We start from the raw sequence: 18,059 nt of genomic DNA, 5'->3' as shown, positions 1-18,059 counted from the left end.
TCCTTCCTTCCTTCCTTCCTTCCTTCCTTCCTTCCTTCCTTCCCCCCTTCCCTTCCCACTTCCTGTCCTTTCCTTCATTATGATAATCGTCCCCTGGGCGTGAAATGCCATCTTGTGTTATGGATTTGCATTTCCCAGGCGAGTGTCTTTCTCTGTGCTCCCTGGCCACTTGCGTCTCACCGTCTCACCGTCTCACCGTCTCACCAACCGTCTCCCACTCTTTGGTCCAAAAGGAAGGGGAACGGCACCAGTGGCCTCCAAGGTGCTTTGTGCTCGGAGTTCCTATACGAATTTGGAAAAATGTCCTTTGGTACCTTTTTAGGTTGGGAGCCACCGTTTTCTGTCATTAAGTTCACAAGGCTGCAAAGGGTATGATTACCGGTGTATCGTAAATACCAGTTTAAAAGGATACAATGGTGGGGCGCCTGGGTGGCGCAGTCGGTTAAGCGTCCGACTTCAGCCAGGTCACGATCTCGCGGTCCGTGAGTTCGAGCCCCGCGTCAGGCTCTGGGCTGATGGCTCAGAGCCTGGAGCCTGTTTCCGATTCTGTGTCTCCCTCTCTCTCTGCCCCTCCCCCGTTCATGCTCTGTCTCTCTCTGTCCCAAAAATAAAAAAAAAAAAAAAAAAAAAAAAAAGGATACAATGGTCCCTCACTCTCTAGAAGCAAAACCCGACGTTCTGTCCCACTTTCAAGGTCATCCAGCAAGTCGTATCGCTCAGTCACAGATAAACCGAGCCAGAAAACCACTCTGCGCCCTGAGAGAACCCCAAATCTGAGTCCCCCCGGTAATAAAATCCTGTTTCTTTCCTGTGGACCTGTGATAACACCAAGAATCTCAGGCTGCCCTTTGCCCTTCCCAGTCTGGGGTCCTGACCTTCAGGGTCGGCCTAATCGTGAGAAAGTGGCTGCTGGAGACTAGGTCTTCTCCCGAACTTTCTTGCCTTTTAAATACTTGACCGTATTTTTGTGCGGGGCCTTCTGAAGTCTGCCTCCCCTGCCCTCTTGGCAAGAAAATGGTCTTTTCTTTTCCTAAATGCAACTGCCCCCCGCATCTCCCTTGGGCAATTCTTTTAAATATATCAAATGAAATGTAAATAATGCAGCAATGTGACCTCACAATACCCAAGACGGGAGGGGGGGGATTCCCAGTTCTCTTCCCTTCCCCCCAGGGGCGTCCTGTGTCACTTCTTCCACTGAATCTTACTTTAATAAAAATATTTTTATGTTTGAAAGTAAGTCACTAATCACTCAAGCAGAGGCCTCTGGAACAAAAACATAATTTAAATTGAAAATGTTTTATTTCCTGTGACTCTAAGTCTCTCAGTTAAAAAGAAAAATTATTCTGGATCGAGTGAGTAATGGAATTAGTCAATTGACCGGACCAACATTAAGTGTATTAAATTGTGTATATATTGGGGCGCGTGGGTGGCTCAGTGTAGGTTAAGCCACCGACTTCAGCTCAGGTCATGATCTCACAGTCCGTGAGTTTGAGCCCCACATCAGGCTCTGTCCTGACAGCTCGGAGCCTGGAGCCGGCTTCGGATTCTGTGTCTCCCTCTCTCTCTGCCCCTCCCCTGCTCATGCTCTGTCTCTGTCTCAAAAATAAATTAAAAACACATTAAAAAATAGTGTATATATTTATTACATACATATATAAAAGTTAAATGTTTGAACGTCTCTTCATGGGATGGATAGGGCGCGTGTTTTCAAACGGTTCGTGTGTCTTTGGATGACTATTGCTTATGATCTGAGACATGGTCTAGAATCTCTTTGTCCCTGGTGTGAGTGTGTTGGTGAAGATTCTGAGAAGACTTGTTTCTATAAATTCCCACCTGGTAACGGGAGAAAGGCGCCAGGGCTAGGTGCCTCCTCTTTCTGAACGGCTTTAGCGATTTAAGTCAAAAGTCACAACAGCGACTTATCACCAAAAACATTTTAAAAAATTGATTGGATCGAGTTGTCCTCCAGATGAGCAAGATTGCGGGCTTTCTCGGCACTCCCGGTGGGTGAGTGGCCCCGGGTCCCTCCCTGGTCCCCAGGATCCCCCACCCTTCTCAGGAAGTGGAGGTGTCCTTGAGGTCCCGTTCAGAGGCGGCGGATCCTCGCTGACCCAGCGACCCGGATCCCAACCCCCTCGGACCGGCCCGCTACGCTGTAGCTGCGCCCGCGCCGGCGAGGAGGGGGGGCGGCCAGGCTGCAGGTGTCTGGGCGTTCCGGTAGGGTTGATGGTGGGGGCCTCCCCGGACAGCCGCGCCGACTGTCCGGTCGGGGCGGGGGGTGCGTGCCTAGGAGGCCACCCCGCCTCTGAAGCGGCCCCGCAAGGTGGGTCTGCGGAGAGGGTCACAAAGAGGAGAGGTGCACCAGCCTGCTGCGCGTGCGCGGACCCGGCTGCCACCCTCTGCGGGCTGTGCCTGCGAGTGTAGACGCCGGGGGCCTGTTGCAACCGCGCATCTTCGGGTGTCCGGGTCCCGGGTGGGTGTCGGGCGCGCAAGCCCGTGTTGTCCTAGTATTTACAGCGTGTGGCTGGGATGGGAAATAATGCGTACGGTGTGGGGTGTGAGTGGCGCGTGCGCGCCTGTAGGCGGCGCGTGTTCTGGCGTGTGCGTGTGTGTGTGTACGGGGTGTGGGGGTGCGCCGTGACAGGGCGGCGTGCGTGTGCGCGGAGCGCGCGGCGTGCCCGTCGCGTCCCGCCTGCGCCCCCAGCGCCGCGCTCAGGGACTGCGCACCGCCTGCGGCCCTGGCACCACCCACCGCGCGGCGCGGAGCCCGGAGCGCGGCGGGTAGCCATGGCAACAGAGGCTCCCGCAGCTCCGCGGTCTGGGTGAGGGGCGCTGCGCCCCCCGACGGCGGGCGTGGGGGAGGGGAGGCCGCTCACCCCCAGAAACGCGCGGACGAGGCGGGACACACCCCTGCGAAGCGCCTGGCTGACACCCCTCGGGATACCGCCCCCCCCCCGCCCCGCCCCGGGCCCATCCTCGGTCCCTGCTGCTTGCCTGGGGGTCCTGGACCCCTCGCTCCGGTCCTCTGCAGGCCTGGGGCTGGGCGCCGAACCTTTCCTGCTGCGAGTGGATGCGCAAAGCACTTACTGCTGCTGGGTGCGAAGGCGCAGCAAGACAGGTGCGTCTTAGGGTCCTGCTCCGGGGACCGAGCCTGGACCGGGTCACGAGCACGGCTGTCTGGTTTTATGACCGACAGCTGCTCCTGCTGGGTCCCGGAAGGATGGGCCAAAGGGAGCCCCCCTGCCCCCCACCGCCATTCCCACCCCCAAGCGTTGGACGTGGCTCTTCAGTGGGGAGGAGAGCATCTGGGCCAGCAGCTCCCTGGGGTCTGGAAAAAAAGACTGACTTCCGCCAGCAAGTAGCACCTGAAGGAAAGGGCTGGCCGGCCCTCCGGGAACTGAACCTGGGGATATCTGCCGCCCCCCGCCCTCGCTCAGGGCCAGCCAGCCAATGAGGCTGCCTCGATTCTAATCCAGTTTTACCTGAGGAGGTTGGGCAAGACCAGTTTGCATTTATTCATTCATTCATAACCCTTAGTAAGTGCAGCCATTCTGAAGCGTGGTACCCGAGGCCAGCGGCAGGAGAATCACCTGGTAACTAGTCAGGAGTGCAAATTCTCAGGCCCACTCCAGGCCTCCCACCCAGAAACGCGTGTGCGCGCTCAGGCTCACCAGCACAGCACCTGATCTAACAAAGCGATTCTGAGGCACCCTTGAATTTGAAAACCGCTGATCCGGGGTGGCCTTGGTGCTGGGCGCGGGGCTGCATGATCCCTTCCCTCATGGGATCCTAAAACAAACCTGATTTGGAAAGTTCTCCTTCTCTGGACTATGAGCGTTCACTTGGGGCTCCACCTACAACTGGGGGGGAACGAATACTCTGACCCCTCCCCCAAGGCTGATGTGGTTATTTCCGAGGGGCGGGAGGAGAAGCTGGAGGAACCGGAGATTCTGAATTCCTACTTCAGAAGCTGCTGGAGAAAGGCTTCGAGGGGTTTGAAGAGCCCAAGAGCGCCGCCTCCTGGTGACAGCACGCGGGGCTGGCTGTAAAGGGGGGAGGCCTCCTGACAAAGGGGACTTTCCCGGTCCCTCCGACACCCTGTCGCTCATGAACTGGCCAGTCAGTACTTGAACGTGTCACCCATCACTGCCTGGCTAAAGTCAACAAAGGCTTTGAGCAGACAGCTGTACGTGGACGAATGGTGTATCCGTGTGGGTCCTCAGTCACCTCCACGGGGCTCGGGACGGCAGTGCCGCTTTGTTTCAGCCGGGGTTTTCTCCCGACTGTTTCGGTTGGGCCGAGGGTGAGATGGAGTTTGCACGGTGGGTTACAATGTTAGTTTTCAGCAGCGTCCCGAACTCCCCTGGCCGGAGTCTTTGGACAGCAGCCACCGGGGAGACTGAGCGCTGCCCTCCAGGAGCCTCCGGGGTTGGCCACGTGGGGGGAAGGGAGGGCAGGCAGGTGGGAGCACGGACGACCTCCCGGACGCGTGCCTCTGGCTCCCTCTCCTTTACTGTTTCTAAATTTTGTCGCGTCTACCGGCCATCTTTGCTATGGTCACGGTCAAGGTACTGCCCTTACATCAACGCGTCCTTCTTTTCCTTAAGTTAATTTTATTTATTTATTTATTTATTTATTTATTTATTTATTTGACAAACTTTATTTATTTCTTTTAAATTTTTTTTAATGTTTATTTATTTTTGAGACAGAGAGAGACAGAGCATGAACGGGGGAGGGGCAGAGAGAGAGGGAGACACAGAATCGGAAACAGCCTCCAGGCTCCGAGCCGTCAGCCCAGAGCCCGACGCGGGGCTCGAACTCGCGGACCGCGAGATCGTGACCTGAGCTGAAGTCGGACGCTTAACCGACTGAGCCACCCAGGCGCCCCCCCCCCCCCTTAAGTTAATTTTATTTTTATTTTTATTTTATTTTATTTTTTTTTTAATTTTTTTTTTCAACATTTATTTATTTTTGGGACAGAGAGAGACAGAGCATGAACGGGGGAGGGGCAGAGAGAGAGGGAGACACAGAATCGGAAACAGGCTCCAGGCTCCGAGCCATCAGCCCAGAGCCCGACGCGGGGCTCGAACTCAGGGACCGCGAGATCGTGACCTGGCTGAAGTCGGACGCTTAACCGACTGCGCCACCCAGGCGCCCCTTAAGTTAATTTTAAAAAGAAAAACCGTTGAAATACCAGACATAAATGGAAGATCAGTAGCTCTCACCTCAAACCGAAGGTGATCATAAAACCGGGGACAACGCAGGTATAACATTGCGGCCACGGGGTGGCCCGTCACCGCCCTGAGCCTGGCTCCTCTGGGGGCTAGAGCAGCGAGGTGCTTCAAGGCTTAGCGTCCCCGACCCGAAACTTCCTGCGAGAGAAGCAACGTTTGGAGGCGAATGGCAAAGAGAACAGCCGTGACTCCTCGCTGTTCCGCGTGTCTTCGCGCGGGCCTGAAGCGTAGCTCGTGGGCCTCCCGTGGGCCGGATCCAGCTTGCGAACAGTAACTCACCTAATCGTTAGGACCAACCTGTGAGACAGAGACTCCCGTTGTTCCTGATTTTACAGTGGGGACGTGGCCCAGTGGTCAGCAACTCGCGTGGGGCTGCCCAGCATTGCGTTAGAGGGTCTGAGCACGGGAGCTGGGGCTGGGCCGCCCCCGGCCACACCAGGCACAGGGCGGTCCCCACCACTGCACAAATGAGAAATGTAGCCTCATGGCACGAAGCCCGGGATCATGTTTCTTTCTTTTCTCTTTGAAAAAGTCAGTCGGACGAGCCTTGGAGTGTCTGTCGGCCCATCCTCTGCAAAGCAGCCAACCGTGGGCTCTCGGAGGCAGGCTGGGGGTCTTTCGGGGGCCTGTGGGTCGTGGTGGTCACACAGGCCCCTGTGGGTGCTCGGTGCTCGGCAGCTGTGAATGCACGCGGATCCCCCTCCGGGTCCCCTCCAGCCAGATGGGCAGACTCCCCGGGGCCAAGACCGGATTCGGGCCTGTCCGGAGTCAGAAGCTGGTGTGTGGGCTGGTCTGGGTATCCTGCGCCCGGCAGGCTCTGATGGTGGGGGGGGGGGGGCGTTCCTTCTGGGGAAATGACTGGATGCAGGGCCTGTGAGGCCAAGGCAGGACTCCGGCTCCGGGCAGCTGGTGAGGCGGCTGCGGAGGGTGGGTTGGGATGGACCCTGGAAGTGAAGGTGGGGACCCAGTCACAGGTAGATGAGGCCCAGGGAGGGGAGGGGGGCTCACAGGCAAGGGGTCGTCTGGTCCCGCAAACCCCTCCCGCGGAGTCGCGTCTCACAGTGTTACAGCTGGATTTGTAACACGCAGTCTCTGCGGCCCGGCCTTCACCTGGGGGGGCCCCCAGCCTCCCAGCGTTCTCCTGGGCAGATCTCAGGGAAGTACGCATCTCCTCGTCCCCTCACGTTTTCCGATGAGGACACTGAGGCTGCGCCCCGAGGTCACAGCTTGTGAGTGGGGGACAGACTGGAGTGGGAGTTGTCACTCCAAAGCCCTGCTCTTTATTTTTTAAACTTTTTTTTTTTTTTCAACGTTTATTTATTTTTGGGACAGAGAGAGACAGAGCATGAACGGGGGAGGGGCAGAGAGAGAGGGAGACACAGAATCAGAAACAGGCTCCAGGCTCCGAGCCATCAGCCCAGAGCCTGAAGCGGGGCTCGAACTCACGGACCGCGAGATCGTGACCTGGCTGAAGTCGGACGCTTAACCGACTGCGCCACCCAGGCGCCCCATAAAGCCCTGCTCTTTAAAAGTGGTTTTGAGTGCATGGTCCGGAAATGCTTCGGTATGCGCAGTGCGCAGGGGACGGCGTGGCGGACCGCACCCCTCCCGCTCCTGGCCCGTCTCTGGAGCCGGCAGTGCTCCCCTGTTCCTGGGAGTGCTCCAGGGTGTTTATTTACGTGCAGACGTGCCCGCATGCGTGCGCACACACGTACACACGCACACATACTCTCCCCCCTCCCCCACGCCCACCCGTGGGGGGTCTCCTATTTGCAACGTCTTCGCCTTTTTAAATTACTTTTATTTTTTTGGCTGAGCAATGATGTGGTTCCCTGTCAGTTCACAAAGAGCCTTCTCGCCCCACCCCTTGTGCCACCTCTCCTTGGCAAGGCCAACCAGGGCCTGTCCCTCAGGAAGAGCGGATGGGTTCCCGGGGGTGGGGGTGGGGGGGTGGTTAGTCGTCCTAAGTTGTCAGGAATGCATCACACGCTGGGGCCAGCTGGTTGGGCTGTAAGAAAACCCAGCAGGCTTTGGAGCAAAAGGCCTGTAGCCACGGTGGCTACTGTGACTGCAGCGGCTAGGCTGTCCTTCATTCCCCCTGGAGCAGGAGCGGGCGGGGACCGGCGTGCGGACTCGATCAGGCAAAGCGTCCCCGCCACCGGCCCCTGCGCCCCGGGGGGGAAGCTGGAGCCGGGCCGCAGGACCTTCCCGCGCGGGGCTCCCGCGCGCCCCCGCGTGGCCGCAGACGGCACGGCTTGTGGGGCGGGGCCTGTGGGAAGAGGAGGAGAGGGGAGGGGAGGGGGACCCTGCGCCGCCCCGGACCTGGGCAGGGGCCCCACTGCCAGCACCAGAACGACTGAGCATGAGCTGGGGCTGTGGGGACACTGAGGTCTGTGGTCAAGTTGGGATTAAAGGCCCATCCGTGTCCAGCGGACTCACGCATTGAGAGGGCAGCTTCTGGAGGCTTCCTGGAAGAGGCGGGCCTGGAAGAATAAGTGTCTGTTGGCTGGTCTGGTGGAGAAGAGGAAGCAGGGCTGCAGGGAGGGAGGGACTGGTGGGAAATGGGCTGGGCAGATAGTGGCCTGGACACTCATGTCAGGCTGTGACTGAGAAGGTCCCCCGTGGGAACTCCTGACCCTCAGCTGACCCCCACCCCGGAGGGCACTCGGGGCTGCAGGTGGGGGCGGGGCTGGGGTTGGGGATGGCTTGTGGGGGCACTTTCCTAGGCCTGGCTGGGGGGTCCTGCAGACCCAGAAGTGGGGAGAGCCCGAGGGTGCCTCGGTTTCCCCTGCTCTCAAGCCTGGTGAGGAGGACTCAGGTCGCAGTGGAGGGCGGCCACGTGTGGCAAATCCTTTGGGCACTGCCTTTGGAGCGGAGAAAATGACCTATGAGACAGCAGCCGTAGTTCCGAACCGGATTCGGCAGCTGTGACGCCAAACCCAACAGGGGAGGTTGTCTCCAGGGCTCCGAGCTCTGGGCTGGGCGCCAACTCCGTTGTGAGGGCTGATTCTGCAGGCTTTTCCCAACCCGGCATTTGTGACCTTGCTCTGGGGCTGGAAATTGGCTTGGTGGGCCGGACAGCGGGTTTGCTAGCACGCTTCTGGGGCAGACCTCCCTGGGACCATGAGCAGAGTCAGGTGCTCTAACCTCTCCCTTGCCTGTGAAGTCTGAGTCCCCTCTCGGCTGGAGGGCTGGGGAATCTTATAATATCACCGTCTCGTGCCGGAAAACCCACTTCAAGGACCCGATCCCCCTGCGCACAGAAAGCTAGTGGTGGACACAGCGGAAAGTACTCCAGACGAGGGATTTAAAAACTGGTGCTCAGACAGAGTCCCTTTTGGTGATCTTGGACTAGCCCGCTAACTTCCCAGGCTCCAGCGTCCTGTCTGGGTAAGAGGGGGTGGCTAAAATGATCTTTCTGGTTCTCTCCAGCTCTACCATTCAGTGGCAAGTGCCCCCCCCCCCCCACTCCTCTGCAGCCCCTCTGCCTTCTGGCCTCCCTCCTATCTCAGCTGCCACTGGTCCCTGTCTCTCCTCACGTGTCAGTGAGTGACTGTGGCCCTTCTGGGGCAGCCCGACCCTGAGCTGCAGACACAGCCTTCATATCTCGATTTTCTTTACCCCCAGAAACAAACCTTGTAAGTCAGGCCCTTCAAAGGTATTGTGAACTCGTCCGTTTTACATCATCTCCACTCTGTCCCCAAGATGTTCTGCCCGGACCCCTGCGGGACCTTCCTAACTGGCCACGCTCTGGCCTCCAGTGTTCTTTTAATCATTGGTGTCGAATCAGGTGTCCCCTCCCCCCCACCATGTCCCTCGGCTAGGGGCTCCCTGCGGCCGGTGAGGCAGCTCCGGGCCCCTCTGTCCGTGGTGAGCTCATCATGGACCCCTTCCTCCAATACCAGCCTCCAAGCACAGGCCTCCCTTCTCTTCCACAAACTCGAGGAGGCAGTCTCGCCCAGGGGCTCTCACTTGCGCTCCTGGAACCCCATCCCCCGGGGCTGGGCATGGCCGCCGTCCTCCTCATTCAGGTCTCCCCCTCCCCCGTTAGACGGTCTCAGTCGTCTTGCCCACTGATTCGTTCTCTGCCTGTTGTCTGCCCTTGGCGGTCCCCTAAATTACAGACTCCGGGGCGTGGGGCCCAGACTGTCTTGGCTGGTATCCCCAGACCCGGGACACCCAACAGGCTCCCACTGTGTGGTCTGGGAATGAATGAATGATTTGGCTTCTGCTTTGGCTGGAGGGCTGTGGCACCACACGGCAGAAACCAGGCAGGGCAGGAGCTGCCCCGCAAACCTAAACCCCAAGCCTTCTGAGTTCTCCCTTGTCCCGGAGCACAGCACGGACTTGAAGGCGGCCGGGTGGGGAGGAGGCTGGGAGGGTCCCAGTGTCATGGGTGGTCTGCTTGGAAAAGACCTGCTCCAGGCCTAGAGCAGGGCAGCTGGAAGGGGCCTGCAGGGTCCTGAGGACTGACTCCTCTCTGCCCGGTGAGGGGGCCCAGGTCAATGGTGGGGGCATCGGGCTGGGTCAGCAGGGAGCACGGTCCCACCCTCCCCTCCCCTCCTCTTGCCTCCCCTCCTCCCCTCCTCTCCCCTCCCTTCCCCTCCTGGGCCTCTGACCTTGAGCGGCATTATGCGACCTCGGCCAGAAGAATCGTAGCCACTGAGAGTCCCACCACCAAGGGGCACCAGCCACGTGGCACGAGGGCAAACCCTGAGGAAATTTGGAGCATACAGTGAGTGAGGGGAGCCAGAGCCTAACACTTCCCCCGCTCCCCCATGGTGGCCCGGGTGCCCTCTGCACCGCCCCCCCCATGAGCCCCCTGACCTCATCTCTCACCACGGCCCCTCCCCTGCTGAGCAGCCCCTCCCCACCTCCAGCCAGGCCCCTGCTGGGGTCCACCATCTTGTCTGCCCCTGGGCTGGGTGGGGGGAGGGGGAGGGGGGGTAAGGGTGTGCTGGGGGGAGGCCGATCCAGGAAGGAGCCCTCCCGTGGCCATGTGGGACAATAGGTCATGTGGCATCAGAAGCCCGGAGGTGGACTTCACCAGGAGGCCTGTCCTGGGGGCAAACCACCTACTTCCCTGGCCCTCAGTCTCCCCGCCCCCAACAAGGCTGCTCCCCTTCTGTGCTGCTCCCAAGATGCGCAAAGTGCGCTGCATGGTGTCGGGTACTCGAGATGTTTCCAGAGTCTGGGGCGGGGAAGGAGAAGGCGGCCCCACACGGCTGACGGCCATCCCTGGTCAGGGCAGGGCAGGCGCGCACACACAGTCTGCAGGTGCCTGGGGGCAGAGCAGGTGCAGGCGGACGGCAGCACCTTACCTGAGGGGGACGTGGGCGACACGGTGCTGAGGGGCCCGTGGCTGGTTTCCTGCAGCGTGGGCGACACGGTGCTGAGGGGCCCGTGGCTGGTTTCCTGCAGCGTGGGCAGCAGGACGCTGAGGGACCCGTCGTTGGCCTCGGGCACGATGCCCAGCAGCTTGCACATGAGCTCGTACACGTGGATGCTCTCGAAGGGCTCCACCTCCAGGCCCCGCTTGAAGCTGGGGCCCACGGCCCGGAAGATGGTCTTCATGTCTGTGACGTTGTTGTGGAAGCCGTGTTCCCCCTTGTTGAATTGCACGCTCAGTCTCTGCCGAGGAGGGAAGGTCCTGAGTCTTTGCGGGGCCCGAAGCACACCCCCGCCCTCTCTGCCAGCCGCATCGCTGTGTCGGCAGAGGACCCCCGGAAGGCGTTCACACGTAGGGGCAGGGGAGGTTCTCTGAATTCTGAGCCCCCAGGATCCGCGGCCCAAGAGAGAGCCTCAGCAAAGACCTGGTGACAGAGGCGCTGACCCCAAGGACGCGGGGTGGCGCTGGCCGCCCCGGGGCGCCTGTGCACACCAGCGCCCCCTCCCCGACTCCCCCTCCCAGCCTGCATCTGGCTTCCCCTCCAGCATCCCGTGGCTCTCATCTGATGGCAGAGCGGGCCCCTTGCCCTCGTCCCTCCCTCCCTCCCTCTGGCCGGTCTTCCCACACTTTGACCTCCACGCATGCACACGCACGTACACGTATGTCCACGCACGCACCCAGGACGTGTACGAAGCACACACACGGATCTTACGCACGTACACACACGTGCACGTGGACAGACGCACTCCCACCGCGTGGTGACGGGTATGTGCCTGCGGCGGCCCGCGCCCCTCAAACTGGGGGCCGGCGGGAGACGGAACTCGAGGGGGGCCCGGCGGCCCAGTGAGGGAGCCCGTCCCCAGCCGTGATTCTGCGGGCAGCTCACCCCGTGGATGACGTAGCCAGGGTCGCTGAACATGAGCAAGGGGGTGATCCTGGCGTTGTTGGCGTAGTGGAGGGACGAGGGGAAGGACTCCTTCTTGAAGACGTGCAGTTTGGGGTGGGCGTCCTTGAGGACCTCGTACACCGTCTCCAGCTTGCCCTCCTTGGGGAGCAGCATCCCGTTCGGCCCGTAGTCCAGGAGCTCAAACTCGATGTCCTTGAAGGTGAAGTTGGGGAACTTGTGGAACTCCACCAGGTCCGGGGCCTGCTTGTGGACGGTGGTCATGCCGTGGTCGGAGGTGACGATCAGGTTGAGGCTGTCCTCCAGGCCGCTGCTCCTGATGCTGTCCCGGAGGTAGCCCACGGTCCTGTCCACCTGCATCACCATGTCCTTCCTCTGCTGGGACTCGGGGCCGTACTTGTGGCCCGTGGAGTCGGGCTCCCCGAAGTAGAGCGTGACCAGGTCCAGGCCCTCCCCCGTGAACCAGGTCATCACCGTGTCGATGTTGGCTTTCCACTCCGCCTCGTTTCCGTAGTTGTGCAGAGCGCCTTCCTTGCGGCTCAGCGTCACGGCCACGTTCTGGTAGGTGACGTTCCCGCCAGGGTAGAAGAAGGAGCCGGTCTTTAGGCCCTGTCAGAGAAGGTGGCGTGGGAGCCGCGGGCCTCCTTGGGCTCAGCCCCTGCCTGTGCCCGGCCCTGCCCTCCCCTCTGCCCACTCGCCCTGCCCTGCACCTGCTGCAGGCGTGGGCCTTTCTTTGGGGGAAGCCCTTTTACAACTCTTATCTCACGTTCCCGAGTTTACAGAGGAGAGAGCAGGTGCCCCGTGGACTCGGGACTCAGCACCGGTGCGATAATGGATACAGACGTGTCCCCAGATACGCGGCGTCCTCATCATCGCTACGGCCCTAGGCCCTTGCCCCGAGGCTGAGCTGTCCGGACGGGTGGCCCTCCCCTTCTGGCCTGGAGCCCGGCCCCTCCCCGCAGGATTCTGGCCCAGGTCCTTCCCCCGTGTCCCCGTGCCTGCCCTTGCAGCCTTCAACCTGGCCGCCCATCCGCCTTTCCATAAACCGATGGCTGCTTTATTTCCAGATCCATCTGGCCCCCCAACCACGTGCCCGCGGTTGTCCGCTCCCCCTGCGCCCTTCCGTTTGGACCGAGCGCCGCGAGAGGCCAGGCTCTCGGGCCCTGCTTCCTGTGAGTGAGCCTGGCATCCGGGTAGCTCCTTCCAGAGCGGAGGGACTCCGACCTGAGTGGACACCCGGCCTAGGAGGTGGGTGTAGGCTCCGAAGTTCATCCTGGGCTCATCTTGAAAGCATCCGTTGGGCCTTGTTGACTAGAAACCACGCCTGTGGTGGGGCCAGGAAGCTCCCAGGACGTTGCAGGATGGTGAGCTCCCCGCGCTCAACCCCACAACCCACCTCTTACTTTGTCTTCCTCCCTCTGGAACTTAGCCACCCAGCCCTGAGAGGAGTCGGGAAGGGGAGAGGCATCAGGCTGTTGCATTGTTATGTGCCTTTTGGCCGAGTGACGTTATTTTTCCCGTGGGGACCCCTCTGCCACTGCCAGGGGTCCAGGGGTGCAGTATTCCCTCCCGGCGGGAGGCCGGAGCAGCCCTGCCCGGTCCCAGGGCTCCAGGGAGGACTGGGCAGGGCGGTACCCACCGCCCCCAAGGCCCCTCTATGCTGGGAGCCCGGGACGCCAGGGCGGGGAGCGGGCCAGCGTGGGTCTCGAAAGGTCTTTCTGGGCCTGGTCCTGCCTTCCCCTCTCTCCCGACTGCCGTCCGCGGGGGCATTACCTGCCTCTGGGCTGTGATCCAGATGGGTAAGCTGCCATTGTCCCACCACATCTGGACGCCCAGCGTGGCGTGGTAGGGCAGCTTCACCTTGCTGGTGGTGTTGTAGTACATGTTGTGAACCACGCCGTGGTTCTCGATGTATTTGCCTGTGGGAAGGAGGCACCAGAGGGGAGGTGGGGGGTGGGCGGGCTTTCTCGCGTGCCGCCCCCCAGGAGCCCAGGTTTGGGGTCCCAGGCACATCCTCCCCAACCCAGAGGTTCTATCCGCAGTGCCGGCGACTCATCCTGCGGCTCAATGTGCGCACAGCGCAGCCCCACCCGTGCGGGGACGTCATTTGTAGCCTCTGGGTTTTAGCAAAGCCTGGGAGGGACCCAGATGGCTCTCAGGAGGGAACTAATTAATCAGTTACGGCCCGGTCATAACACAGAATCCCGGGCAGAAATTTAAGTGAACTCCCAGCGGAGCTCTATCCGCGAGGTATTTTCTAAAGTTCACTTTTTGCACGGGAAACACGCGCACGTGCGCTCAGAAGGCACAAGAGGGGGGACGATGAAGAGTGTGCCCCCTTCCCCCGCACCCCCGTCCGCGATCTACGGAGGACGCAGGTGACGTGCAGGTGTTTGCAGTGGGAGCCGTGGTCACAGAATGCTGGCGTCAGGATGAGCCGTCCGCAAGGAATGGGGTCCCCCCTCCAAGGTCACGTCCCCCCCCAGAGCCTCAGCGTGTCACCTTGTTTGGGGATGGGGTCTTTGCAGGTGCGACTAGTGAGGTCAAGATGAGGGCAGTCTGGGTCAGGGTGGGCCCTGAGTCTATGGGCAAGCATCCTCACGAGATGAGGGGAGACACAGGCGGGAGGGGCGGCTGGGGCTGGACCGACGGGCAGGAAGCGGGGAGCGGCAGGAAGGGCCCCCTGAGTCTCCCTGCTGACACCTGAATTCTAGACTCCCAGCCTAAATAGGGCGACGGTGGGTTCGAGGGGACCTCGGGGGGGCGGGGACAGCAGGGAGCCTCAGGCTCATCTCTCCTGCCTGCCTGTCTGAAACCCAGCCACACTCACCACCTCCAGAAGCCCTCCCAGGTTGCCACCTTGGTTGGGGTCACTGTTTAAAACGAGACGGCTGGGTAGTTTTGTGGCTTGTGTCGGTTGTCACCGGCCGTGCTGCGTCTCCCCAGTGACAGCATCCCCTCCTGGGGGTCACCTTTGTCCCTGTGCGGCCCCCCGGGGGGACAGGGCTCTGTGCATACACTGGGTGCCTTCTGTTGGTTCCCCCTGGTTGCTCAGCCCCCTCCCCAGCCCCAGGCCCCACCCGAGGCCAACGCTCACCAGTGACCAGGGTGAAGTGGCAGGGGCTGGTCATGGTGACGAAGGCCGGGGTCATGTAGCGTGCTTTCACCCCGTCGAGTGCCATGGCGTCCAGGTTGGGGGTGGGTACGTCCTGGTCATAGTCCCAGCGGAAGCCGTCAAAGGACACCAGCAGCAGCTTATTCCGGGAGACCTTCCTGCCGACGGGAGCCCCTGTCCCCGGAGCCAGGAGGGTGGCCAGGGCCACGGCGAGGAGGACAGCCGAGCGTCCCATGATGGGTTTTTCAGACAGGAAAGCCTCCGGGCTCGTTCCTGCTAAGGAGCAGAGCAAAGTCCCAGGGTCAGCCGGGCCGACCTGATCCTGTGCCTCTTTGAACACAAGACCTGCACATACCTGCGTCTCGGAAAGCGGCCCTGGTCACCGCACCTGCCACCCGGGCCCAGCCCTCACACGGCATCGGCTTTTATTGCCAGCACAGCCTCCTGGGCTGGGTGCTCCTCCCACCTCGTGCACGTGTGTCCTCACAGGGAGGATGGGGACCGGTCCCGAAGGCCTGGATTGCAGAGGAGGCCACTCCCTCCAGAAGGCCCGTGTCCCCACTCCACCTCTCCTAGGCGCTCTCGGCCCCGGTGCCCTGCTTGCCCTGACCCCAGAGCACTCGGAAGAGGGGGCTCCCTCGTTACCTGTGCTCATGGGGGTGGGCGCACGCGGGAGAGGGACCCCTGAGTTCAGTGTGCAGCCCCCTTCTCTGTCCCTGTTTCTGTCTCTGTCTCTCTCCCTCCCTCTCTCCGTACCTACGAAGCTCGTTCTATGAGCCGGGCACGGTTCTCCGTTCTGCGGACACAGAGTGAAGGAGACAGACCTGCTCCTGGCTCCTTTCATTCTGGTTGGGGACACACAAAGGACAATGAGTGGCCAGGTAGATCCGTAAAATAGTGAGGTTCTCGGAAAGAAAGCAGGCAGGAGGGTGAGACGGAGCACATGGCTGGGGAGGGGCAGCAGAACAGGTGGCCGGCCAGGGCCGCACCAGAGGACGGCGTGGGTGGGAGCCAGGGGCAGGTCAGAGGGCGGCGTGGCGGGGTCTGGGGCCTGGGGGGCTGTGGTAGTACCGAGTCGGGCGTTCTTGTGCAGGTCAGGGCGAAGCCAACCAAGGGAAGGACAAAACTGATCTAGTTTTTTTTTTTTTTAATTTTTGAGAGCCAGAGAGAGATGGAGCACAAGTGGGGGAGGGGCAGAGAGAGCGAGGGAGACACAGAATCGGAAGCAGGCTCCAGGCTCCGAGCTGTCAGCACAGAGCCCGACATGGGGCTCGAACCCACGAATGGCGAGATCGTGACCCGAGCCGAAGTCGGGCCCCCCCAGGCGCCCCTGACCTGATGTTTGTTTTTTTTTTTTTAATTTTTTTTTTAACATTTTATTTTTGAGACAGAGAGAGACAGAGAGAGACAGAGAGAGACAGAGAGAGACAGAGAGAGACAGAGACAGAGAGAGACAGAGAGAGACAGAGAGAGACACAGAGAGACAGAGCATGAATGGGGGAGGGGCAGAGGGAGAGGGAGACACAGAATCGGAAGCAGGCTCCAGGCTCCAGGCTCCGAGCCATCAGCCCAGAGCCCGACACGGGGCTCGAACTCACGGACCGCGAGATCGTGACCTGGCTGAAGTCGGACGCTTAACCGACTGCGCCACCCAGGCGCCCCTACCTGATGGTTTTTAAAGAAACAAGGTGTTGCCCCTGCAGGAGGGTAGGCCTGAGGAAGGGGCGGGCTGGGATCCGTGCAGGGAGGTGCCTGCCAGTGTCTGGGCAGGAGGGGGTGGTGGCCCGGACCAGGGTGGCTGCTGTGGCGGTGACGGGTGCCAGGGGAGTACGGAGGCCTTGCTGGCCGACTGCACGTGGGGGAGATGGCGGGTGGAGGGAAACCAGCATTCCATTTTAGCCACCCCGTGTTGGGGGTGCCCGCGGGCAGCCCGAGTGGAGGTGTCCGGTGGGTAGTATGTCCTGATTTAAATTTTCTTCACCTACAAACCTGTCAACAGCAGGCCTGACTTATGAGGGCTGCAGCAAGATGTTCTCGCCAAGCGATGCCCAGCTCACCACCACAGAGGCCATCAGAGCCTTCTCCACGGGGGCAGATACCAGGGTCCTCCCCACCGGAACCCTACTGAAACACACCCTGGGGAGGAATCCCCACACAGCAACCGGCCTTGGAGGTTCTCCCGTCTGCCGGAGTCTGGGAATCCCGGACAGGCGCACCGCACGGACTCCTACAACCAGCGCCGACGGGCGGCCTGCCAAGTGGTGGGCCAGGCCACAGCAGGTGCAGGGAGTGTGGCGCGGGGGCCCCAGCTCCAGGGATGGAGGCGGCAGCTGTGTGTGAGTGGGTGCAGGTGCCCTGGGAGAGAACAGCGGGGCCTCATTTACACCCGTGTGGGGTCAGGCCCAGGAGGGCTACTCTGTGGGTCTGACATCCAGGCCGCAGAGTGGGCAGGAAAGCCTGCCTTCCAGGTGGGGGGCAGGCGTGCAGGGGAAGAAGTGCCGGGGCTCCCAAGGGCGGAGGGGGAGAGGAGGGGCGAGGTCGGGCTGGAGGCTAGAGGGGCAGGCCATGGAGGAGCCCGGGTTTTGGGGTAGCTGTCTTTCAACGTTCTGTTCTTCCAGACCTCCAGGATAAGATGGCTGCCAAGAATAAAGACTACACTTCCCAGCATCCCCTTCAGCGAGATCTGACCATGTGACCCCCGTTATGGCCAATAGGATGAAAGAAAAATGTCATGTGACAGCCCCAGCCTCTTCTCTCTGGAGCGCTCCTCCCGCGGGTTCCCCAGGCCGGCGCTGAGGGTCTCCCGGGGGGCGCGTGGGAGTCCTGGGTCGCGTGGCCTGTCGCCTGCGTCCTCGCTGCGAGTCGTGCGCGCAGCCTGTCTTGCTTCTGTTTCCTTGTTTGGTTTTCTGTCGGGCTCAGCAGGATCCATTCCCAGGCTCTGGGCGGCCTTGCTGGGTCTGAGCCGGGAGGTGATCTGAAATGCAGGCTGCTGCGTGGGCAGGGGGGGAGGCGGGAGGGAAGTGGGCCCGACGCGGGGGTTCAGGGGTCCGGCCCGGGACATTGGGGGGGCTTGGGGCCAGCGCTGGTCCTGGCGGCGGGTGCGAGCGACGGAGGCCTCGAGGACCTGTTGTCACAGGGCACTTTCTTCTGCTGACCCCCGTCCGGGGGAGGGGGGGCGGGGGTGTGGATTCAAGGCTCCTGTTCACCCTCTGCTGCCTGCCTGGGTCTGGCCTGGAGATGGCGGAAAAGGTCTGCTCCCTGTCGTCTCAATGTCTCAGTAGGCTTTTTTTTTTTTTTTTCCTCCCTGGATCTCATGGGTCACCCTTCCATCAGTTTCCTTTTCCTTCCATGGCCTCCTAGAACACTTCAACAAAAAGAGGGTGTGCTAGCTGACGGGAACCAGAAGTGACAGGGCAC

At 61.0% G+C, this 18,059-nt stretch overlaps 1 protein-coding gene across 1 annotated transcript; it reads right to left on the bottom strand.

Annotated features, from left to right (window-relative positions):
* Window positions 1-7,216: 7,216 nt before the first annotated feature.
* On the bottom strand, window positions 7,217-14,877 carry ENPP7 (ectonucleotide pyrophosphatase/phosphodiesterase 7). The gene is made up of 6 exons (XM_047093923.1): window positions 14,625-14,877; window positions 13,301-13,446; window positions 11,510-12,136; window positions 10,556-10,865; window positions 10,314-10,472; window positions 7,217-7,503 (listed from the first exon to the last, which is right to left on the bottom strand). The coding sequence occupies exons 1-6, from the start codon at window positions 14,875-14,877 to the stop codon at window positions 7,217-7,219; spliced, it is 1,782 nt and encodes a 593-aa protein (XP_046949879.1).
* Between the last annotated feature and the right edge of the window lie 3,182 nt (window positions 14,878-18,059).

This window comes from Lynx rufus, unplaced genomic scaffold, assembly GCF_022079265.1.
Source record: "Lynx rufus isolate CCGP_SWC_20201006 ecotype Redwood Valley unplaced genomic scaffold, mLynRuf1.p SCAF_37, whole genome shotgun sequence".
NCBI lineage: Eukaryota > Metazoa > Chordata > Mammalia > Carnivora > Felidae > Lynx > Lynx rufus.
The sequence above is the reverse complement of the archived record's forward strand: the minus strand, read 5'-3'. Positions and strand labels throughout refer to the sequence as shown.